The following is a 25,660-nucleotide window of genomic DNA, read 5'->3' on the forward strand; positions in this document are numbered from 1 at the left end:
ATGGTCCTGTGCTTCATATTGACGTCAGTGCGCGACGAAACACCGCCTCTACAGCGAGTCTAATCCAGTAGCCTCGCTCACCGACTCATGGAGGACTCGTGCAAGCTGGTCAACAACAATAAACATGCAGAGGAAGATTAAGATATTGCGCTATTCCTGGTTGTGAAGAACACAGTCGCTGCATAAGCTTTCTTCTGATCCTAGGAATGAGAGGTTAAACTTTATTTTTAATGAAGTTTCAGCTCACGTGTGGAAGACATGTTCACTTCAGTTCACTGCGGGATCGTTTCAAACAAATCTCCGGTCGATGCTGGATTTGGATCCGAAAGGAATGGTGCAACACACATGTGAGTAAAACGTGTTTTTATATGTAATAGTACTGCATTGTTATAGATCATTTTGCTTATGTGTACGTGTCTGACAGAGCATACCTTTAGCACGCTGGACTCAGACATGTATGGGCCAGGGCTCGTAAAGCCCAGCAGGCTGATCAATCTCTTAGTATTCCGTTCTTGTTCTGCTATTCTCTCTCTCGAGTTGACATCTGAAGGGCGTCGCTCGCGCCGAACATGTATGTGTGTGATATCGTCTGATCTTGCAGGCTACGTGTAATATAAAAATAATAGTCAAATCAATCACGGGTCGATGAAAAATAAAACATTGTTTTTGTTTGATAAAAACGTTTACGAGCCCTGTAATCGAGAGAATCATTCTGGTTGCCGATTCTCCCTCATTCTCTTCTCTCTCTGAACTGACAGAGGAGCTTAAGCTCATTAAATATGCAAATCTTATCCAATTCAAGCCGTGGGCATTCCAAGTCTCCAGTGCTTCACGCCCACCAAAACCCAGCGTTTTGGAGAGAGCCTCAAAACCAATGTAGAAAATAGCCTATTACTTATTAGTTGATGTTTTTGAATGTAAAAACCACACAAACATCATTAGTTGACCACAGACAACAGTATAAAAAAATTAAAAAGACAGTTCATGACACCTTTAAAAAAAAAAAAAAAGTCTGGCCAATCCGGGGCCCCCTCTACACATCGGGCCCCCTAGGCAAGCCTGTGTGTTAATCCGCGCCTGCTTGGGCGACTGTCACTCTCTCTCGCTACCCTGGCTAACACCGCTTTCGCTACAGAATCTCCCCACCCGTTTAATTTGAGCAGTTCAAGAGGCACGAAACCTAGGCGAAATAATGGCAGAAAAACAACATTCAAAGTTCACAGTGCCGGGTTTTGCAGTCAGCGAAGGCAAACAATGCAAAAAAAGGAAGACAGTACAAGAAAAGACAATGCACAAAAAGTATTTGGATAAACAATCAAATGCGAGTAAATATCAGCGTGGCTTTTCAACGATGGCGAGAACTGAGGTACCTCAACGGGCTGAAAAACGACTCCTTGATGGCTGTATTTCTGCTGGACAGGTAATCTTTCATTTTGATTATAGATTTTTTTGGTTTATGTTTTCATGAAGCATGTATCAAGAGCACATGAAGCTGCCTAATATAGCTAACATAACAATACTTAGCATAAAGTTACAATATTATACACTTAGCCATTAGTAGAGATGATAAATACTCAATATGCGTAGCTCAAGTTAATCGCTGTCGTGTTGAATTTCGCAAAATTTAAATTTAGATAACAAAATGCATGTGTAAAAGCTAGTACACCGCATCCAGGAACTTTTTTTAGAACTAAGTTAGCTTTAGCTGCTAGTAATCAACAAATTCATCTTCATCACAGTATAACTGATGTTATTGGAAAAACATGTATCAATGATAGCCTTTTCTTTGCCTTGTAAATATAACTAGCTCATTACCGAATCAAACAAAAATATATTTTAAACTTTACTAGTACCGGTATTCTAGCTTGATAGTGAGTACTAAAAGACATCTTATTTGTTTATATTCATACTGATAAAGTTAGATGTTTTATTACATGTGATTCTGACATGTTGTCACTACATGCACACTGCTCATCTGAGGTGAATAATGCGTCTTCCAGCTGAGCGGTCGGTGAGGCGCGTTCGTGTGTTTTGGGGGCGTGGCTTTGGAAAGAGCTCAGAAGGGAGAATGTGGAGTGAATGGAAATAATGAGCTGTCTTTAAAACAGTCGTGAGAGGTCTACAGACACTCAATTTTTATACTTTCTTTTTCAGAGTACTTACATTTTAAATATGTATTGATATATAAAGAAAGTTTAAACAAATTTGGAAAAAAAGTTTTTTAACCAATTCTTACCTACCCTACCTTTAATTGTCTTTCTCTCCAGAGCAGTTAACAGTGGGATTATCATTGCAGGTGAAGATTGGATCTGAAAGAATATCATCAAACTTTCAGTTCCATAATTTGTCCTTCACAGTACATCCTCATATTTAGAAACAATCTCGTAAAATTTCATTTTAATCTGCAGCAAATTTAGATGATCAGTCACATGCACTGAGAAATGCAAAAGCTCTTCAAGGAAGTCTTGCAAGTCCTGTGCAGTCACAAGCACATTGAAGTGCTGGCAGAAAAGGCAAACCGATTCTTTGGTATCCGTGAAGGATTCGGCACAAGCACGGTTACATTGTGCCCGCTGCCAATCAACTTTTCCAACATGACTTTCAGATTGATAAAATGACTGCCTCTAGTATGGCAAACTATAATATTCCCACATTCTCTAGAGTTGAACACAGCAAGTAGATGAAGAACAATACAAAATTGTAACCAATACTGTAAAAGAGTCAAGGTTTTCATTCAATGGTACACACTTTAGGGCAATATGGTCCAGATGTCCCGGTTTCACTTTTTCTACTTTGAAATTAAGAATCTGGATTATTATAATTCATTGCAAACATAAACTGACATTTCTTACAGGCACACTTAAGCAGAAAATATAAATAATCAACAGTTGTTAGGAATTTAGCGTGCCCGAGATGCACATATATGAACTGTATTTTTCTATCGGTCAAAATCAATCACTCGTTTTTTCTTTTGCTTTTCTGCTGTGATCTAAAACAGCAACGCATTATGAAGAATTTGCACATTTTAAACCAGACGTAGAGGACTACAGTCAGGATAGTGAAAAGAAAAGCGAACACATCCAGACAGTGGTACTGGTACCAGGTAAGGTTGTGCGCTTCTACACGCAGGTGTTTAGCACCTTTATTGCGCATGACGAACTCAATCCAGAACACCGACTCATCCAAAGGCTTCATTGGTCTGTCATGATGAATCCTGGACAGACGCGTTGCATTCTCTTTATACCTGCGGAGATGAAGAGATATAATGTAATATGTCTGTGTATACTGTGTCTGTGTTATGCAGTGCCAGCAGTGTAAATCAAATGATGTGAGTGACTCACGAGGGGTCATTAATGACGGCGTTGAGTCCATCCACCAGCTCTTGTGGCTGCATGGTCTTGATGTTGTCCATAATAACTGCAACCCCTTTGGCCTTCATATGAGCCAAATTATCTGGCTGGTCACCAAACAAGGGGATCCCAACCATTGGAACAGCATGATATATGGCCTCATATATGCCATTAGTGCCTCCATGAGTGATAAACGCTCTGGTTTTAGGGTGGCCTGGATCAGGAGACAAACATGGATTAACAATCATGGAAAAGCAAAAGTCATTGGGACAGATTATATGAAGCAAACTCCAAATTACACAACCAAGACTCAAGAAGAATTTAAACAGCGCAAATAATAAATTGTTGTATAGCCTACTGAATAAATAATGGCCTATAAGAATAGAATGACAATTAAACCCTCCGCCTTATTTTCTAATTTTCTAATTTTCTAAATTTTGTTACCTTTAGTGTATTTTTTTTAAAACTATTTTTAAGCAGGAATGCTTTTTTTTATATAATCTTTTCATATATTTAAAAATATATAAATGAAAGTATTGTATTTGCTTTAAAAAAGTTGCATACAATGATAAATTATAATACAAACCCAATAAATCATTCTGAGGGATCCACTTATATATTCTGGTGTTTTCACCAAGAGTATCTGGCTTCTCTCCACCGTATCTCCATAAGACCTGTGAATAAAACACACAACCACACTCTCCACTGATCAGTGATAATAACGAGATTATAAAGAAACTACTTGAGTAAATGTTCACAAAACTACTTTCCTTTATTAAAATCACATAGATCAGCAGTGTTTATGAGTTCATGATGTTTGGGTGGAACAGATGTAAGAATGGTCAGTTACCTTCTGTGGGATCTGTGCCAGTGCAGAGGCGATCCTATTGCTCGTCTCATTGGGCATTTTGTCTATCAAAGACCCCAAAGTGAAGACCACAATCCCATCATCCCCTGAGCTCTGCACAAACTCCTCCATGTCCTACACATTAAAAGACATCATGAACTTATAGTGTGAAAATGGACTCTGATTACTGTTAATTCAAGTGCAAATGACTCGAGTCATCTTTTAGTTAATAAAAAATATAAAATAAAGTTTGTACATTTTGTTTTTATGTTTAAGTTGCATACAATCACAATTGAGCTAATATAAATGACGCAAAGAGACTTGAGCCACTGCTGACTCCAGAGGAGATAAAATGATAGACATTGTGAGCGTACGCCACCTTGGCAGTTGATGTATCTCAGTATTTGGGTAGCATCCAGGAGGCCGAGGCTGCATGCCCATTTTATACAGTGCCCCAATATATTCTGGAGCCATCTGTTGTGACAAAAACATGCCTGGAGACTTGTTCTAAGGGCCCTCCGGCCCATGGGGACGTGGGGAGACAGGGACAGCTCAAAGGACCTTGTACTGTTATGCCTGACCCTCAAAGGCAAATCAAAGAAAAGGTCTGTGTCGAGGTAGAATCACGATGTGAAAGTATGTGTCCTTCAGGTCGATTGATGTGAACCAATCTTAGGAATGAATGCATGTGATGATGCACTTCTGCGCTAGCATCTTAAACAAAAGCTTGGAAATGGCCCAATTCAAGACAAACAGATCAAAGATCAAACATAACCTACCATCTTTCTTGGGTATGATGAATTTAGGGCTGTAAAACCCACGATCTCCATGCGCAGGACATGGACGTTTTTGCCTGCCACCGTTTGGATGCTTCCTCTGTACAGCTGCATGGTAAGCCTTGGCAGCCAGCTGCCGTTGTCTTACATCTCTTGGACTTGAGACGCGGACAATTCTGCTAGATGGCAGCAACTTTGCAATTGCATGCTCCACCTGGGGAATGTTCTCGTAACCGTTGTGGCTGTGAACCACATGCCGCACCCAGGAACCAAACATCCAACGGTAAGTGCTTGGGACAAGGTGGAGGGTTCCTCTCCAAGCCCACGGGCAAGCATGGTCGTCAACTCTGCCTCATCTTCCTCTGCGTAGGACAATAGCCCATCTCTTCGCTCTGAGATCAGATGTCAATATGCTAGGTCCATGAGAAGGACCACCATCATTCGGCACAGAACACTGCAGAGGAGTGGGAGGTCCGTGGGGACTGGCTACCCCACTGTAACCCTCAGGTCTCCCCGAGTGTTAACCATGCTTGTGGCTCTGCGTTGCACGCTGCGTGCTGGATCACAGCAGAAGGGAATCGATCGCTCACAAGGAAGGAGTCTCACCACAGTGTTAACATGGTCATATTCTTGCAATGAGGAGATGAACCATCCATGAACACGGTCTCAGCATGCTTTCAGCAGTGATCGTGGCGGTCAGATGAAAACAGATTCAGACAAATTCCACTCACCAATTCAACTGGCTGGTGATCCCTAGTGAGTCCCCATTTGTCAGTCGACATAAGTAGCGACTGACAGATGGGGAAATGCAAGTTATTACTGATTTAAGTGTATGTTTTAAGAAATGCAGATATCCTATCTTCTTAATAACTACAAATGAGGTAGAATCTTTAAAAAGACAGATGCACCTTGGGTAATGGCTTGGCAGGAGTGCAGTGAAGCCCTCCAATGTATTTGAAGTTGGGCAGGAATGGCCGTGGAAACTCAAAATCCCAGTAGGTTCGGATTAACCAGATATCAGCTTTACCCATCATCTCACAATAGGAAGTGGGCCGACCTGAAATGAGGAGTGCATAATAGCTTTACACAAACAAAAAAATTGTTGCACACTGTGTATTTAAGACATGCTTCATACATAAATTCAAATCTGTAAATGCCATATGAAGAAGTTTGAAACCGTAGGAAAAACGGATTGGTTGATGGTACAAGAATTCATAAACCCTTTATTTGGAGACTATCAGCATGACTAAACTGAAATGTGTCCCTTATATTGATTACATGCTGTGATGATGACAAATGTCCGCACTGTGCACTGATCATTTCTCATTCAGAGAGTTTGAAGGAATATTCTGAGTTCAGTTGAAGGTAAACTCCATCAACATAATTTGGGGCATGTTGATTACCCTTAAAATGATTAAAATTTGTTCCCCAGATAAAGCTAAATATCTTAGTTAACAGTAAGGTTTAAAATATAAAAGAGTCATGCTCAGGCCAATGATTTATTAGCTTATATGGGTTTGAAACTGTCATGTTCTGTAGGAATATTTTGCGTTTAGTGTTACTTTCTCCCCCTAGTGGGCATCTTGGAGTAATTCATTGTGTTCATATATAATTCTTACATTGCTTTCATTGGTTGATTTTATCACATGGTGCAGTCATATCAGGAAACCGATTAGTAGTTATATTCCATGCGGTCAGCTTGCAGCTCTAGTCACCTTATCCTGTCTCATATCCTGTTTGTGCCTTTGGAAAGCATCGCTTGTAAGTTATATTTGAATTTATAGTTAATTACATTGATTCACATGCGTCATGTAAGACTTTTTGTGATGTTACTTGAATATTTATTTGTTAACATGTGAAAACTGCCACTGTATAGCATTTCATATATTGATAGTTTAGCTATTGAGCTGCACGTAATATTTAGATGTTATTCACAGCTATAAGCATACCAGCTGAATGTTATATGTTACAACTTTGTAGCTTAAAGGTATATTATTTTATGTCTGTTAATTTATGACGTGTTTTCATAGCATTCAGTGATTGTACTATCTTTCTGTATCATTTCAGTTTTACAAAGATTCCTTCATGAGAATTACGACAACAGTAAAGAGCATTGAACTTTACTTCAGCCTCTGACTTTCTCTTGAAGCCTGTTAGCTATCTGTCGATTTGTGTACAGTCACACACACTGAGGACAGAATAGTAAAAAAGCGACTTCACAGCGGGCAAAACAACAACGAGAAGATTAGGAACTGAGCCAGTACATTATCTCAAGCATACTAAGGCTTCTTTATATATCCCTTCTAATACATCTTGGAGGATCGTTAACCATAATGTCGCAAACCAGTGAAGCAGGATTGGGAAAAGCGTCCATCACTGACGGTGGTGCTAAAGAGCAAGAGACAGCACATGAAGCAAGATCACAACGTTCCATCTCATCAAGCACATCTAAAGTATCCTCAGCTAGCAGGGCCGCTGCTAAGGCCCGTGCTAAAGTTGAAGCTGCCCGTGCACGCGCCACGTTCGTTCAGAGAGAAGCTGAACTGAAGATAAAAGAGGCACATCTAGCAGCTGATTTGAAGGTCAAGGAGGCATGTATAGCCGCCGAGTTATCAGCTTTGGAGCATGAGAGGGAGATTGCAGTAGCCTTGGCTGAAGCTGAAGTTCTTGAGGCAGCAGTAGAGAACGAAAGTTCACAGGGCAGTAAGAGTCTCCACGATTCAGTTCAAGTCGCCATTCAGCGCACCCGTGAATATGTCGAACATCACTCCCAATTACGTCTTAATGAGGAAAACCCCCCAGTACTTGAACCATACACGCCATCACGGTTGCCGTTAATCAAACCCGATGTCCAATCAGACAGAAAGGAGCATTTCCCTGGTCCCAGCAGTGCTTCTCACTTCGTACCCAAGAATGAGGGTGCAATCCAGGCTGCAGCACAACAGCCAGAAAAAGCAACGTCTGTGGTTCATCAACTCACCACAAGGGATGACAGCCATAAAGCGCAGCAGCCCGAAAGGCCAACACCAGCAATTCATAACTACTCCTTTGAGCACCTCATCTCTACTCATCCTCACCCTTGCTCTGTCAGTAGAGCCTCAGTACAGCCACATAAAGCGTATGTGGACGACAGGGCAGGTATGAGCGATATTGCAAGGTACTTGGTACGTCGAGAGCTTGTGAATTCTGGCCTGATCAAATTTAATGATCGTCCAGAAAATTACTGGGCATGGAAGTCTTCATTCTGCAACGCTATTGTAGGACTGAACTTAAGTGCAGGTGAGGAGCTTGACCTCTTAACAAAATGGTTGGGAAATCAGTCTTCAGAGCACATCATACGGATACGTTCTGTGCATGTTGCCAGACCTGATATAGGTTTAAGAATGGCTTGGGATCGCCTAGAGGAGTGCTACGGCTCCCCTGAGGTTATTGAAAGAGCGCTCTTTGAGAGGATGGAGAACTTTCGTAAAATCAGTCATAAGGACCCTGTAAAGCTCAGAGAGTTGGGAGACCTGCTAAGAGAGTTAGCATCTGCAAAATCTGAGGGTTTTCTGCCAGGGCTCTCATACTTGGACACCGCCAGGGGTGTCAACCCTATCGTTGAGAAGTTGCCTATTGGCCTGCAAGAGAGGTGGTTAGCTCAAGGCTCACAATACAAGGAGCAACACAACGTATGTTTTCCTCCATTTGCATACTTTGCAGACTTCATATGCAGTGAAGCACGCCGAAGAAATGACCCAAGCTTCACTCTCTCAACAGCCACTGTAACCCCATTGAATAGTTCCCACAGGTTTGCTACAGGTCCATTAAAGCTTGAACGAGGGGAAAAGAGACCAGTATATGGCAAAAGCTATGTCTCTGCTCACAAGACTGGAATTGCATCGCTTCAAACAGCTTCTCAGGCAGACAGTTCAAACAGCAGACGAGGAGAAATAGACAAACAATGCCCTATCCACAAGAAGCCACATCCTCTGAAAAAGTGTAGAGGTTTTCGAAGTAAGTCACTAGAAGAGCGCAAGGCTTTTCTTAAGGAAAATAGGATATGTTTCAGATGTTGCTCTTCTACCATTCACCTGGCAAAGGACTGTGAGGTAGCTTTGAAGTGCACAGAATGTGAGAGCAACAGCCATATTGCAGCACTGCATCCTGGACCCCCAACATGGGAAAGGAGAGGTCCCTCCTCAGAGCATGGCGGGGAGGGTGAAAGAGAAACACTTTCGCTGGCAGTCACCTCTAGGTGCACAGAGGTCTGTGGTGAGGGTAAGGAACCTAGATCCTGTTCCAAGATTTGCCTAGTGAAAGTTTATCCTAAATCACGCCCTGATAAAGCTGTGAAAATGTATGTCGTTCTGGATGACCAGAGCAACAGGTCCCTGGCCAGGTCAGAATTCTTTGATCTCTTTAAAATTGAAGGGTCGAACTCGCCATACACTTTGCGCACATGTTCAGGGGTCACTGAAGCATGTGGGAGAAGAGCCACAGGGTTCATGGTGGAGTCACTGGATGAAACGACAAGTTTGATGCTTCCTACACTCATTGAATGCAATCACATGCCAAATGACCGCACAGAGATTCCAACTCCAGCAGCTGCACAGCACTACACACACCTGAAGTCCATAGCCCACAAGATACCACAACTAGATCTAGAGGCCCAGATACTCCTTCTTCTGGGACGCGACATCCTCCAGGTTCACAAGGTCAGAGAACATCGCAATGGGCCACCTAGAGCACCCTATGCTCAAAGACTAGACCTTGGCTGGGTTGTTATAGGTAACGTCTGCTTGGGCTCAGCTCACAGGACAGAGTCTGTGAATTCTTTTCGGACTAACGTGCTGGAAAATGGACGACCATCTCTCCTTACTCCATGTCCCAACTATATTCAAGTCAAGGAGAGGTTTGGGGACAAAGGAATATACTGCACATCTCTTCGTGGCCTTACACACCACACCCCAGTCCTCCATGACTGCAGCCTTGGCAGTGCGATCTTTGAGAGAACCAAGGATGATGACAAAGTGGGTCTCTCCATCGAAGATGAGCTTTTCCTGGAGCTTATGGATAAAGAAATGTTTATGGATGAGTCCAACAGCTGGGTGGCGCCTCTTCCATTTCGATCACCACGGCGACAGCTGCCAAACAATCGAGAGCAAGCTCTTAATCGCCTTGCCGCTTTGTGTCGCACATTTGAAAGAAAGCCTGAGATGAAAACTCACTTTGTGAACTTCATGCAGAAGATCTTCGATCACGACCAGGCAGAGTTAGCTCCATCGCTGCAAGAGGGAGAGGAACGGTGGTACTTACCCATATTCGGTGTCTACCACCCTCAGAAGCCGAATCAGATTCGAGTCGTGTTTGATTCCAGTGCTCAGCATCATGGGATTTCTCTCAACGATGTGTTACTTAAAGGCCCAGATCTGAATAACAGCTTACTTGGAGTTTTACTACGCTTCCGCAGAGAGTCAGTAGCAGTGGTAGCAGACATTGAGCAGATGTTTTACAGTTTTACTGTCAGAGAAGACCATCGAGACTTCCTTCGGTTCCTCTGGTTCAGGGACAACGAACCAGGCAAAGAGATTGTTGAGTACAGGATGAAAGTCCATGTGTTCGGCAACAGCCCGTCGCCAGCGGTAGCTATCTATGGTCTTCGTCGCGCGGCACAACATGGAGCAAAGGAGTATGGCTCAGAGGCCCAACACTTTGTGGAGCGCGACTTCTATGTCGACGACGGCCTCAAGTCTCTACCATCAGCTGTTGAAGCCATAGATATGCTGAAAAAGGCACAGGAGATGCTTGCCAGCTCAAACTTACGTCTCCACAAGATAGCGTCGAACCACTCTGACGTTTTGGATGCCTTTCCACCAGAAGACCACGCAAAGGGTTTGCAGAACCTGGACTTCAATGATAATTCAGCCCTCATTCAACGCAGCTTAGGGCTCAGCTGGGATCTTAAACATGACATTTTCACCTTCAGAGTAGCATCTACCGAGAAGCCTTTTACCCGTAGAGGTGTTCTAGCCACCGTGAACAGTCTGTTTGACCCTCTCGGATTTGTGGCGCCAATCATTATACAAGGGAAGTTCCTATTACGAGAACTCACTAGCACTGAAGCCCTCGACTGGGATAAGCCTCTTCCACACGAGAAACAAGCTGAATGGAGAATGTGGAAAGACTCGTTGCAAAACCTGAGTGAGCTCAAAATTCCAAGAGCTTACGCACCTACTACCCTTACCACTACTCAAAAGAAAGAGCTCCACATCTTCTCGGATGCCTCAGTGAAGGCCATCGCCGCTGTAGCTTACCTCAAGGTGATCAACAATGATGGAGAGTGTCACGTGGGATTTGTTTTGGGAAAGGCAAAACTGGTGCCCTCATCTACTCACACTATCCCAAGATTGGAACTGGGAGCAGCGGTATTGGCAGTAGAAATGGCAGAGTTGATAGAGAGTGAGTTGGACATCAAATTAGACGCATTGCGGTTTTACACAGACAGCAAGGTTGTCTTGGGGTACATATACAATCAGACCAGGCGGTTTTATGTCTACGTTTCCAACAGAGTCCAGCGAATCAGGAAGTCCACCAAACCTGAGCAGTGGCACTACGTCTGTACCACGCAGAATCCGGCAGATCATGCTACACGTTCTGTGCCTGCGGCAGAGTTAGCTAGCACAACCTGGCTCACAGGGCCTCCGTTTTTGTCCCTTCCTGAAGGAGTAGCCACTTCAGAAGAGGAGTCATATGGACTCATTGATCCGGATGCAGATGTTGATGTGCGTTCTCATGCCACCACTCTCTCTACTCCATCATTTAGTCTGGGATCTCATCGGTTTGAACGGTTCTCGTCTTGGAAGTCTCTGGTTCGAGCTATAGCATTCCTGACACACATCAGTCAGTCTCAAAGAAGTGCAGTAAAAACCAAGGTTGACATCTGTAGTGGCTGGCATCGATGTGAAAAACCTCACAAGGCAGAAGAGCTGTCCAAGGCAGAAACTCTTATTGTCAAGTGTATGCAAAGAGAAACTTACAGCAAAGAGTTCACCTGCTTGGTTGCTGGGAAAGACATCTCAAAAGATAGTTCATTGAGAAAGCTGAACCCCTATGTGGATGAAGAGGGTCTCCTGAGAATAGGAGGCAGGCTCAAACATGCAGAACTTGACACTAATGAAAAGTTCCCTCTCATTATTCCAGGTCGCAGCCATGTTGCAACATTGCTTGTGCGTCATTACCATGACAAAGTTAAGCATCAAGGTCGTGTTTTTACAGAAGGCTCTGTTCGTGCAGCTGGATTCTGGATCATTGGAGCTAAGAAATGTATCAGCAGTATCATTCACAAATGTGTTACATGTAACAAGCTTCGGGGGAAAAGCGCTGAACAGAAGATGGCAGATCTACCCATAGATCGTCTGAGTACTGAGCCACCCTTCACTTACGTGGGGCTTGATGTTTTCGGCCCTTGGGCTGTCACCACAAGAAGAACCCGCGGTGGACAGGCTAACAGCAAAAGGTGGGCTGTACTTTTCACCTGCATGAGCACACGGGCCGTGCACATAGAGCTGATAGAGGCGATGGACACGTCAAGCTTCATCAATGCATTGCGCAGATTCTTTGCTCTGCGGGGGCCTGCTAAGCAAATCCGTTCAGACTGTGGAACCAACTTTACAGGTGCCTGCAAGGAGTTGCACATACTCCTTACCGATCCCAAAGAGCCCAATGTAAGGAGGTACTTGGGTGAAGAGGGTTGCTCTTGGATATTTAACTCTCCACATTCCTCCCACATGGGAGGATCTTGGGAGCGAATGATTGGTTTCGCCAGACGGATACTCAACTCCATGCTTATGCAAACCAACCCTTCATGCCTCACTCATGAGGTGTTGTCTACTTTAATGGCAGAGATCACAGCAATTATTAATGCTAGGCCACTCGCACCTATTTCTTCAGACCCGGAGTCACCCTTTCTCCTTACCCCTGCTACACTTCTGACTCAGAAGATGTCTACTTACCCTCCTCCTCCGGGAAACTTTGACAATACAGACCTTCACCGCCAGCAGTGGAGAAGGGTGCAGCATCTGGCCAACACATTTTGGAGCAGATGGAGACGTGAATACCTTCCTACACTGCAAAGCCGAAGCAAGTGGCAGGACGTACGACCTAATATTGAGAAAGGTGACCTGGTTCTGCTTAAGGATAACCAGGCGAAGCGGAATGAATGGCCCATAGCTCTGGTTACAAGGACATTCCCTGATGAAGATGAGAAGGTCAGGAAGATCGAACTCAAGGTCACAAGATCTGGGTCAGCGAGGACCTTCTTGAGACCTGTTTCTGAGACAATCCTTCTCAAGAGTGCTAAGGAATTAAACTGATTTAGTTCCCCTTTATTCAGACTCAATAAGATTATCCAGATAGTGGTATTTAATCAATACCAGACGGGGAGTGTCATGTTCTGTAGGAATATTTTGCGTTTAGTGTTACTTTCTCCCCCTAGTGGGCATCTTGGAGTAATTCATTGTGTTCATATATAATTCTTACATTGCTTTCATTGGTTGATTTTATCACATGGTGCAGTCATATCAGGAAACCGATTAGTAGTTATATTCCATGCGGTCAGCTTGCAGCTCTAGTCACCTTATCCTGTCTCATATCCTGTTTGTGCCTTTGGAAAGCATCGTTTGTAAGTTATATTTGAATTTATAGTTAATTACATTGATTCACATGCGTCATGTAAGACTTTTTGTGATGTTACTTGAATATTTATTTGTTAACATGTGAAAACTGCCACTGTATAGCATTTCATATATTGATAGTTTAGCTATTGAGCTGCACGTAATATTTAGATGTTATTCACAGCTATAAGCATACCAGCTGAATGTTATATGTTACAACTTTGTAGCTTAAAGGTATATTATTTTATGTCTGTTAATTTATGACGTGTTTTCATAGCATTCAGTGATTGTACTATCTTTCTGTATCATTTCAGTTTTACAAAGATTCCTTCATGAGAATTACGACAACAGTAAAGAGCATTGAACTTTACTTCAGCCTCTGACTTTCTCTTGAAGCCTGTTAGCTATCTGTCGATTTGTGTACAGTCACACACACTGAGGACAGAATAGAAACTACATGATGTGACAGAATTAATTTGTCAGTAAACACTCCGGAAACTTTCTTTAACTCACCTAAATATTCAGTGTAATAGTTGTCAAATTTTTTCCAAGCAATAATGGCCAAAGTATCTTGAGAAAGGTAGAACAGCATATTGATGATTCGCTCAGTAAAGCTCATCTTGTCAGTGAGTTTACTCAAGGCTCCAGGGACAAATGATGGTGGAGCTGGTATCTGACCACACATCCGCTCTGCAATGTGAGCGATGGAGAATCGGAAGGTGTAAACCAAGGGAATGTCCAGCTCTTCAGCCACAATATCACTGCACGCGTAAATCGGATCTGACAGAACAACATCGAACTTTCCATTGCGCAGTTTGTCCATCAACTCAGGAGATTTCAAAATGCCGTCACAGTGTGCCAGAGAAATATCCTGATGTTTGGAAGCTAACTGATAAAATTTTATAGTAATCTGCAGCAAACTTAACTCATCCATCTCATACACTGAAAAATGCAGAAATTCTTCAATGAACTGTCGCATCTCCTGTTCATCCATGGACACGCTGAAGGGCTGGTAGGAGAAGCGATCCGATTTTTTAGCTTTCATGAAGAGAGAGGCATCCGGTATCAACACCGTGACATTGTGTCCCCTGCCAATCAATGTTTCCAACACAATCTTCAGATTGATCCAGTGACTGCCCTCAGTATACCAAACTAAAATATTCCCACATTCTGTAGGGCTGAACACAGTGAGTAGAGAAAGAAATAGTACGAGTCTCATGATTGCCAGTGATAGATTGTGAGATATTTAGTCTCTTACCTCATGTGCTGAAACGTCTGGTATAATTATTAACATAGTATATAGATTTTAACAAGTCATGGTGCTCATAAATCAACAGGGTAAAAGGTAGAGGCCAAAGAGAAAGTTAAAGAAGGTTCATTACAGCTTTAAAAATGTGTTATTAGAAATCACTCTTTATTACAATATTTGAAGCAGAATTGTGTCCCACCCTATGTATCTAATTCATGGTGAGAAAAAACTTTTTATTCTCATTATTACAAGTATTGAAGCTTACAGCAAGTGCAAATCTACTCTCATGGTAGGCTTACTGTCACAGAACGCTCAACTGCGCCTCCTCCTGGTTTCACCAGATCCCTCTCTCCTGCGTATTAGGACTGCATGCTCCTATTAACCTCATTAACTCTGTATCATCACCTGTGGACCCTCAGCTCACCTTTATGGACTGCTATGTTCTTTGTTCATTTGTGAAGTCTTGATTTACCTACACGCTGTCTCTAGCTTATTTCTTGTGTTTGCTCTTGTATTTTTGACATGGACTTTGATATAGTTTTTGAACCTAAAGCCTAGTTCAGACTGCACGATTTTCAAACTCGTCGGGTCACTGCTCTATTCACACTGCGTGACTATCTGGGGTATCATTCAGTCACTGCTGTGTTCACACTGCACGATGGTTTGATGACAGAGGAGTTCACACTGCATGACTGAACAAGAGGAAGAATCGCCGACAACTCTCTCTCTCTCCGGTGTGCAAACTGCGTTTCCCGAGTAAACAACGCGAGATCACACGTGCGTCAGGCCGGAGTTCTCCCGCGAGACTTTGAATTGTTATTAAAAATGATAAACTGCACAAAGTTTGCTTCAAATTGTATGTGTGCTGTTTGGGGAAAAAAAGATTATGGCGGAAGAAATTGTTGGAGAGACAGAGGGAGCCAGGATTGTGTTCTGCAAAGACAGTTTGAGGTAAATAAACAATTTTGTAATGTGCTGCTGCTGTGGCTGGATGTGCAAATGTTTGGCCGTTGTTTCTGTTTGATAGAATTGTAAATATATTTATAAAAATACTGAAATTCTGCTCTATAACTCCTCCCTGAACCTCCTGCTGCCCTGTATCTCACTCTTTCATTGGCTGTCGGTCATCGCCAATGTAATTTTCAGTCAGAACGCAGTTCACACAGCAGGAGTTTGAATCGCCGACAGGTCCAGATATTTAGCATGCCAAATATCTCACCGGCGTCGGCGACTCGTTGGCGATTCTCTCTGATCGCGTCTTTGATCATTCACACTGCGTGATTGTCACTCGCGTGCACGAGCACAGATTTGCCTATGATCTAGGGCATTTGTCAGCGATTTCGCAAAACCTGTCGGCGACTCAAAATCGGGGCAAAAATCGGGCAGTGTGAACTAGGCTTAAGCCGCCTGCCTCTGACCTATGCCTGTCTGACCTACGTTTCTTGGATTGCCCTTGTTTTCTGTATTAATAAAACACTGCAGATGGATCCGAACGCCTCAGTCTCTTCGTCACAGAAGATTTCACCACAACAGGATCCAGCAGATTTCCTTCGCCTGGCCTCCGAGGTTTCCGCTCAAGCTAAGGTGCTGACTACCCATCAACAGCAGCTGGTGAAACTAACCTCCCTCACGGAGGAGCTTGTGAGATCTGTCCGAGGACATTGTCTCAGACCGTGGGCCTCAGTTTACCTCCCGTGTCTGGAGAGCGTTGTGTGGCAAGCTCAATATCAATGTCAGTTTAACGTCTGGTTACCATCCCCATGCCAACGGGCAGGTCGAACGTCTCAATCAGGATTTGATTCGTTTTCTGAGAATGTACTGCCATCAGAATCAGCAGGACTGGAGTCGCTTTCTGGCCTGGGCGGAGTATGCCCAGAATTCTCTGTTAAAACCTGACAGCAAGAAGCTGTCTCCTCGTTTCGTCGGACCATTCAAGTTCCTTCGTCAGATAACTCCTGTTTCTTTTCGTTTGGAACTCCCCGCTCATTACAAGATCTCACCCACATTTCATGTGTCCCTTTTCAGACCCGCTGTTGCCCCCAGGAGAGAGAGGAGCCGGGAGGAGGTTGCTCTGGTGCAGACTCCCCCCATTGAGATGGACGGTTTGGAGGCTTTCCGGGTGCGAGAGATCCTGAACTCCAAGCGTCACGGCGGGGGGTTGCAATACCTCATCGATTGGGAGGGGTACGGCCCAGAGGAACACTCCTGGGTCAGGTCCCAGGATGGGGGGGGGGGGGGGGGGGTTCTGTCACAGAACGCTCGACTGCACCTCCTCCTGGTTTCACCAGATCCCTCTCTCCTGCGTATTAGGACTGCATGCTCCTATTAACCTCATTAACTCTGTATCATTATCACCTGTGGACCCTCAGCTCACCTTTATATGGACTGCTATGTTCTTTGTTCATTTGTGAAGTCTTGATTTACCTACACTCTGTCTCTAGCTTATTTTTGTGTTTGCTCTTGTATTTTTGACTTGGACTTTGATATCGTTTTTGAACCTAAGCCGCCAGCCTCTGACCTATGCCTGTCTGACCTACGTTTCTTGGAATGCCCTTGTTTTCTGTATTAATAAAACACTGCAGATGGATCCGAACTCCTCAGTCTCTTCGTCACACTTACTTGTTTTTGAGCTTTATGGCTTTAAACATTTAACGGCCGTTTCCTCACGTGTGATTAACACACAGAAGTGATTTACTGTGTACGCAAGCATCAGTTGTGCGCTCAGTTATTAATGGCATTTAAAAATGGAATTCAATATCCAGTAGAATGCGTGTAGTGATTCCATTTTTGTGCTCCACTATCATACTTTTTTTTAGCAATAGCAGTGATATAAATGAAAACCAGCAGCTGATTGGACAGATGCACAGACCCAAGTCACATATATCTAATCACCTGCTTTTTTATGTTTCTTATGGGCCAATGAGGGTCTTTTTTTGTTTGCGCTGAAGTAAATACATAGGGTAGTTAAAGGGGTGATGAATTGAGGAATCAACTTTTCCTTGAGCTTTTGATATACAGTATTGTTCAAAATAATAGCAGTACAATGTGACTAACCAGAATAATCAAGGTTTTTCGTATATTTTTTATTGCTACGTGGCAAACAAGTTATCAGTAGGTTCAGTAAATTGTCAGAAAACAAACAAGACCCAGCATTCATGATATGCACGCTCTTAAGGCTGTGCAATTGGGCAATTAGTTGAAAGGGGTGTGTTCAAAAAAATAGCAGTGTCTACCTTTGACTGTACAAACTCAAAACTATTTTGTACAAACTTTTTTTTTTCTGGGATTTAGCAATCCTGTGAATCACTAAACTAATATTTAGTTGTATGACCACAGTTTTTTAACACTGCTTGACATCTGTGTGGCATGGAGTCAACCAACTTGTGGCCCCTCTCAGCTGTTATTCCACTCCATGATTCTTTAACAACATTCCACAATTCATTCACATTTCTTGGTTTTGCTTCAGAAACAGCATTTTTGATATCACCCCACAAGTTCTCAATTGGATTAAGGTCTGGAGATTGGGCTGGCCACCCCATAACATTAATTTTGTTGGTTTGGAACCAAGACTTTGCCCGTTTACTAGTGTGTTTTGGGTCATTGTCTTGTTGAAACAACCGTTTCAAGGGCATGTCCTCTTCAGCATAGGGCAACATGACCTCTTCAAGTATTTTAACATATGCAAACTGATCCATGATCCCTGCTATGCGATAAATAGGCCCAACACCATAGTAGGAGAAACATGCCCATATCATGATGCTTGCACCTCCATGCTTCACTGTCTTCACTGTGTACTGTGGCTTGAATTCAGAGTTCGGGGGTCGTCTCACAAACTGCCTGTGGCCCTTGGACCCAAAAAGAACAATTTTACTCTCATCAGTCCACAAAATGTTCCTCCATTTCTCTTTAGGCCAGTTGATGTGTTCTTTGGCAAATTGTAACCTCTTCTGCACATGCCTTTTTTTTTAACAGAGGGACTTTGCGGGGGATTCTTGAAAATAGATTAGCTTCACACAGACGTCTTCTAACTGTCACAGTACTTACAGGTAACTCCAGACTGTCTTTGATCATCCTGGAGGTGATCATTGGCTGAGCCTTTGCCATTCTGGTTATTCTTTTATCCATTTTGATGGTTGTCTTCCGTTTTCTTCCACGTCTCTCTGGTTTTGCTCTCCATTTTAAGGCATTGGAGATCATTTTAGCTGAACAGTCTATCATTTTTTGCACCTCTTTATAGGTTTTCCCCTCTCTAATCAACTTTTTAATCAAAGTACGCTGTTCTTCTGAACAATGTCTTGAACGACCCATTTTCCTCAGCTTTCAAATGCATGTTCAACAAGTGTTGGCTTCATCCTTAAATAGGGGCCACCTGATTCACACCTGTTTCTTCACAAAATTGATGACCTCAGTGATTGAATGCCACACTGCTATTTTTTTGAACACACCCCTTTCAACGAATTCAACTAATTGCCCAATTGCACAGCCTTAAGAGCGTGCATATCATGAATGCTGGGTCTCATTTGTTTTCTGAGAATCTACTGAACCTACTGGTAACTTGTTTGCTACGTAGCAATAAAAAAAATATACGAAAAACCTTGATTATTCTGGTTAGTCACATTGTACTGCTATTATTTTGAACAAGACTGTATAAAAGGTCATGGTAATATAAGAAAAGCTTTTATAGACACCAGGCTCAGCAAACGGTCCTGTGCTTCATATTGACGTCAGTGTGCGACGAAACACCGCCTCTACAGCGAGTCTAATCCAGTAGCCTCGCTCACCGACTCATGGAGGACTCGTGCAAGCTGGTCAACAACAATAAACATGCAGAGGAAGATTAAGATATTGCGCTATTCCTGGTTGTGAAGAACACAGTCGCTGCATAAGCTTCCTTCTGATCCTAGGAATGAGTGGTTGAACTTTATTTTTAATGAAGTTTCAGCTCACATGTGGAAGACATGTTCACTTCAGTTCACTGCAGGATCGTTTCAAACAAATCTCCGGTCGATGCTGGATTTGGATCCGAAAGGAATGGTGCAACACACATGTGAGTAAAATGTGTTTTTATATGTAATAGTACTGCATTGTTATAGATCGTTTTGCTTATGTGTATGTGTCTAACAGAGCATACCTTTAGCACGCTGGACTCAGACATGTATGGGCCAGGGCTCGTAAAGCCCAGCAGGCCGATCAATCTCTTAGTATTCCGTTCTTGTTCTGCTATTCTATCTGAAGGGCGTCGCTCGCGCCGAACGTGTATGTGTGTGCGCGTGGTTCGCGCTTATATCGTCTGATCTTGCAGGCTACGTGTAATATAAAAATAATAGTCAAATCAATCGCGGGTCGATGAAAAATAAAACATTGTTTTTGTTTGATAAAAACGTTTACAAACCCTGTAATCGAGAGAATCATTCTGGTTGCCGATTCTCCCTCATTCTCTTCTCTCTCTGAACTGACAGGGGAGCTTAAGCTCATTAAATATGCAAATCTTATCCAATTCAAGCCGTGGGCATTCCAAGTCTCCAGTGCTTCACGCCCACCAAAACCCAGCGTTTTGGAGAGAGCCTCAAAACCAATGTAAAAATAGCCTATTACTTATTAGTTGATGTTTTTGAATGTAAAAAACACACAAACATCATTAGTTGACCACAGACAACAGTATAAAAAAATTAAAAAGACAGTTCATGACACCTTTAAAAAAAAAAAAAAGTCTGGCCAATCCGGGGCCCCCTCTACACATGGGGCTGCAGCCTAGGCAAGCCTGCGCGTTAATCTGCTCCTGCTTGGGCGACTGTCATTCTCTCTCGCTACCCTGGCTAACATCGCTTTCGCGACAGAATCTCCCCACCCGTTTAATTTGAGCAGTTCAAGAGGCACGAAACCTAGGCGAAATAATGGCAGAAAAACAACATTCAAAGTTCACAGTGCCGGGTTTTGCAATCAGCGAAGGCAAACAATGCAAAAAAAGGAAGACAGTACAAGAAAAGACAATGCACAAAAAGTATTTGGATAAACAATCAAATGCGAGTAAATTTCAGCGTGGCTTTTCAACGATGGCGAGAACTGAGGTACCTCAACGGGCTGAAAAACGACTCCTTGATGGCTGTATTTCTGCTGGACAGGTAATCTTTCATTTTGATTATATATTTTTTTTGGTTTATGTTTTCATGAAGCATGTATCAAGAGCACACGAAGCTGCCTAATATAGCTAGCATAACAATACTTAGCATAAAGTTACAATATTATACACTTAGCCATTAGTAGAGATGATAAATACTCAATATGCGTAGCTCAAGTTAATCGCTGTCGTGTTGAATTTCGCAAAATTTAAATTTAGATAACAAAATGCATGTGTAAAAGCTAGTACACCGCATCCAGGAACTTTTTTTAGAACTAAGTTAGCTTTAGCTGCTAGTAATCAACAAATTCATCTTCATCACAGTATAACTGATGTTATTGGAAAAACATGTATCAATGATACCCGTTTTCTTTGCCTTATAAATATAACTAGCTCATTACCGAATCAAACAAAAATATATTTTAAACTTTACTAGTACCGGTATTCTAGCTTGATAGTGAGTACTAAAAGACATCTTATTTGTTTATATTCATTCTGATAAAGTTAGATTTTGTATTACATGTGATTCTGACATGTTGTCACTACATGCACACTGCTCATCTGAGGTAAATAATGCGTCTTCCAGCTGAGCGGTGGGTGAGGCGCGTTCATGTGTTTTGGGGGCGTGGCTTTGGAAAGAGCCCAGAAGGGAGAATGTGGAGTGAATGGAAATAATGAGCTGTCTTTAAAACAGTCGTGAGAGGTCTACAGACACTCAATTTTGATACTTTCTTTTTCAGAGTACTTACATTTTAATTATGTATTGATATATAAAGAAAGTTAAAACAAATTTGGAAAAAAAGTTTTTTAACTAATTCTTACCTACCCTACCTTTAATTTTCTTTCTCTCCAGAGCAGTTAAAGGTGAACTATGTAGTATTTTTGCAGTATTATCTGTATTATAGTATTTATCTGCTTTACCCTCGGTTTCGACTTTTATTTGGCAGGAGCGCTTTACTCTTAGCAGTGTGAACAAGTGAACGCACGGAGTAACGTCATAACATCGTTTTAAACACACTTAAATGTATCTAATATGATAAACAGAGCTCCATTACCTCAAAATCATAACCGGAAGAGCAGATCTGTGCAGGCGCCCGGCAAATGAGTCCCGTCCCGTCATAATAAAAGTCCCGGTATTCGCGAGGCGGGTATTTGTTTAACAATCGCTCCAGCAGCTGTGCTCAGGTCCATAACAATCGGTCCTGCTCTGCTTTAGACTACAGTAACGTTAATAACCGCATGCATGAACGTGATTCTGTTTCCACCCCGCCCGAGTCCTATTTTCCACCGACTGTGATGAGAAGACCACATCTCCCAAGATGCTTCGCTCACACTTTGCGTCATCAAACTATGCATTTGTTTTGCATAGGCGCCCTCCAGTGGACGAAAGCTGCATAGTGCACCTTTAACAGTGGGATTATCATTGCAGGTGAAGATTGGATCTGAAAGAACATCATCAAACTTTCAGTTCCATAATTTGTCCTTCACAGTACATCCTCATATTTAGAAACAATCTCATAAAATTTCATTTTAATCTGCAGCAAATTTAGATGATCAGTCACATGCACTGAGAAATGCAAAAGCTCTTCAAGGAAGTCTTGCAAGTCCTGTGCAGTCACAAGCACATTGAAGTGCTGGCAGAAAAGGCAAACCGATTCTTTGGTATCCGTGAAGGATTCGGCACAAGCACGGTTACATTGTGCCCGCTGCCAATCAACTTTTCCAACATGACTTTCAGATTGATACAATGACTGCCTCTAGTATGGCAAACTATAATATTCCCACATTCTCTAGAGTTGAACACAGCAAGTAGATGAAGAACAATACAAAATTGTAAATGAGTCAAGGTTATACTGTTATACAATACTGTAAAAGAGTCAAGGTTTTCATTCAATGGTACACACTTTAGGGCAATATGGTCCAGATGTCCCGGTTTTACTTTTTCTACTTTGAAATTAAGAATCTGGATTATTATAATTCATTGCAAACATAAACTGACATTTCTTACAGGCACACTAAAGCAGAAAATATAAATAATCAACAGTTGTTAGGAATCTAGCGTGCCCGAGATGCACATATATGAACTGTATTTTTCTATCGGTCAAAATCATTCACTCATTTTTTCTTTTGCATTTCTGCTTTGATCTAAAACAGCAACGCATTATGAAGAATTTGCACATTTTAAACCAGACGTAGAGGACTACAGTCAGGATAGTGAAAAGAAAAGCGAACACATCCAGACAGTGGTACTGGTACCAGGTAAGGTTGTGCGCTTCTACACGCAGGTGTTTAGCACCTTTATTGCGCATGACGAACTCAATCCAGAACACCGACTCATCCAAAGGCTTCATTGGTCTGTCATGATGAATCCTGGACAGACGCATTGCATTCTCTTTATACCTGCGGAGATGAAGACAAATACAATGTCTTTTTATATGTTGCATACTGTTCATCTATCTATTGTGTCAGTAATGAATATTAATAAGAGAACCATATCAACACAGAAGTCTTGTCATAGCTGTATAATGACAGTCAACTCACGAGGGATTGTTAATAACTGCACTGAGTCCATCCACCAGGTCTTGAATCTGCATTCTGTTGAAGTCCATGACAACTGCAACCCCTTTGGCCTTCATATGAGCCAAATTATCTGGCTGGTCACCAAACAAAGGGATCCCGACCATTGGAACAGCATGATATATGGCCTCATATATGCCATTAGTGCCTCCATGAGTGATAAACGCTCTGGTTTTAGGGTGGCCTGGATCAGGAGACAAACACAGAAGATTGTGTTGGTAACAAACCTCAGTAGGGGGCGCTAGAGTTTCATGCAAATTTAACTGAATGTAGCATTATTTAGTCAGTTAGCTATAAATGTCAACAGTTTAACATAAGTTATTCTAATATCTTTATTTGTCTTAAAATTAAAATAAATACACAATCACAAATTATAATACAAACCCAAAAAATCATTCTGAAGGATCCATTCATATATTCTGGTGTTTTTACCAAGAGTATCTGGCTCGTCTCCGTTGTATCGCCATAAGACCTGTGAATAAAACATACACAACCATACGCACAATTGATATGTGTATATAGACAATAAGATTATAGAGAATCACTATCTGACGTCAAACTTCCCATTCTGCAATTTGTCCATCAACTCTGGAGAGTATAGAGCACCATCACAGTATGCAAGACACAAATCTTGATCTTTGGAGACAAACTGGTAGAATCTGATATGAATTTGCAGTAAATTTAACTGATCCATCTCATTCATTGAGAAATGTAAAAAATCCTCAAAGGAGTCTTGGATGTCCTGTGCAGACATGGACACGCTGAAGGGCTGGTAGGAGAAGCGATCCGATTCACTGGCATGCATGAAGAGAGAGGCATCCGGTATCAACACCGTGACATTGTGTCCCCTGTCAATCAATGTTTCCAACACAATCTTCAGATTGATCCAGTGACTGCCCTCAGTATACCAAACTAAAATATTCCCACATTCTGTGGGGCTGAACACAGTGCGTAGAGAAAGAAAAACAACTATGCGTCTCATGATTGCCAGTGACAGAGTGTGATCACTCAGTGTCCCACCGTGAACCTTTATTGCTGGAACCGTTCCATCAAAAACACACTTCTTTGGTGACATGGTTGAAATCGTGAAGTCCTGTGACAGCAGTGGAGTGCGCATTTGCTCTCTCGCTCTGGTCGTGCTTGCACCCTTCCAGGAGAAAAGCCCGTACAAGGAAATTCGCCCCATTCTACGTCACAGACCCATACACGAAAAAAACTTTCCGAAACTTGTAAGAAACCAAAACTTTTGCGATATTTTCTAAATGTCGATAACAAATTATTGCGAAATGACAAAGTTTCCATTATCCGCAGTTAGGCGACTAAAATGTATAATTTTCCTGTCACGACATTTCATTCCAAAATGATGGCACTTGGTAGGCTTGTATATCCCATCCACTGCACCAGCCATTATTTTTTTGGAAGGAGACGTGTGTGATATCCAAGCATTAATGGCAAGGAAAGCCCCTTAGGTGTGTTTATATGAGGTATATACCCACGTATATGAGGTGTGTGTGTGTTTCTCCCTCAGATCTGCTTCAAAGTCTTCATGATAATGTGGCATTTCTGTTTAGAATCCGGTATTCCTGTAATTCTATTGTATTTTATAAGTTTAATAAAGAACTCAGTCTCTTCTGTCCAAACAAACCGTCATCTGTTAAGAATTATCGACTTTTAAGCACGCCAGGTTGACGCATATACAGGGAGTGCAGAATTATTAGGCAAATGAGTATTTTGACCACATCATCCTCGTTATGCATGTTGTCTTACTCCAAGCTGTATAGGCTGGAAAGCCTACTACCAATTAAGCACATTAGGTGATGTGCATCTCGTAATGAGAAGGGGTGTGGTCTAATGACATCAACAGCCTATATCAGGTGTGCATAATTATTAGGCAACTTCCTTTCCTTTGGCAAAATGGGTCAAAAGAAGGACTTGACAGGCTCAGAAAAGTCAAAAATAGTGAGATTTATTGCAGAGGGATGCAGCAGTCTTAAAATAGCCAAGCTTCTGAAGCGTGATCATCGAACAATCAAGCGTTTCATTCAAAATAGTCAACAGGGTCGCAAGAAGCGTGTGGAAAAACCAAGGC

At 42.3% G+C, this 25,660-nt stretch overlaps 1 protein-coding gene across 4 annotated transcripts in view; it reads right to left on the minus strand.

Annotated features, from left to right (window-relative positions):
- Positions 1-468: 468 nt before the first annotated feature.
- Positions 469-25,660, minus strand: part of LOC137071492 (UDP-glucuronosyltransferase 2A1-like) — a 51,412-nt gene continuing 26,220 nt past the window's right edge. The window contains exons 5-13 of one of the 4 annotated variants that reach the window (XM_067439543.1): positions 23,536-23,755; positions 23,291-23,394; positions 5,882-6,030; positions 4,201-4,332; positions 3,937-4,024; positions 3,342-3,564; positions 3,141-3,244; positions 2,237-2,309; positions 469-602 (exon numbers count right to left, since the gene is read on the minus strand). In XM_067439543.1, the coding sequence (XP_067295644.1) occupies positions 2,248-2,309; positions 3,141-3,244; positions 3,342-3,564; positions 3,937-4,024; positions 4,201-4,332; positions 5,882-6,030; positions 23,291-23,394; positions 23,536-23,755 (1,082 nt within the window). In that variant the 3' untranslated portion in view covers positions 469-602; positions 2,237-2,247. Of the gene's footprint in view, positions 603-2,236; positions 2,310-2,331; positions 3,245-3,341; positions 3,565-3,936; positions 4,025-4,200; positions 4,333-5,881; positions 6,031-14,140; positions 14,871-23,290; positions 23,395-23,535; positions 23,756-23,955; positions 24,074-25,660 lie in introns of those variants that run through there. The other 3 variants (XM_067439547.1, XM_067439542.1, XM_067439544.1) reach the window with 3 other exon arrangements.

This window comes from Pseudorasbora parva, chromosome 3 (assembly GCF_024679245.1).
Source record: "Pseudorasbora parva isolate DD20220531a chromosome 3, ASM2467924v1, whole genome shotgun sequence".
In the NCBI taxonomy this organism is placed as follows: domain Eukaryota; kingdom Metazoa; phylum Chordata; class Actinopteri; order Cypriniformes; family Gobionidae; genus Pseudorasbora; species Pseudorasbora parva.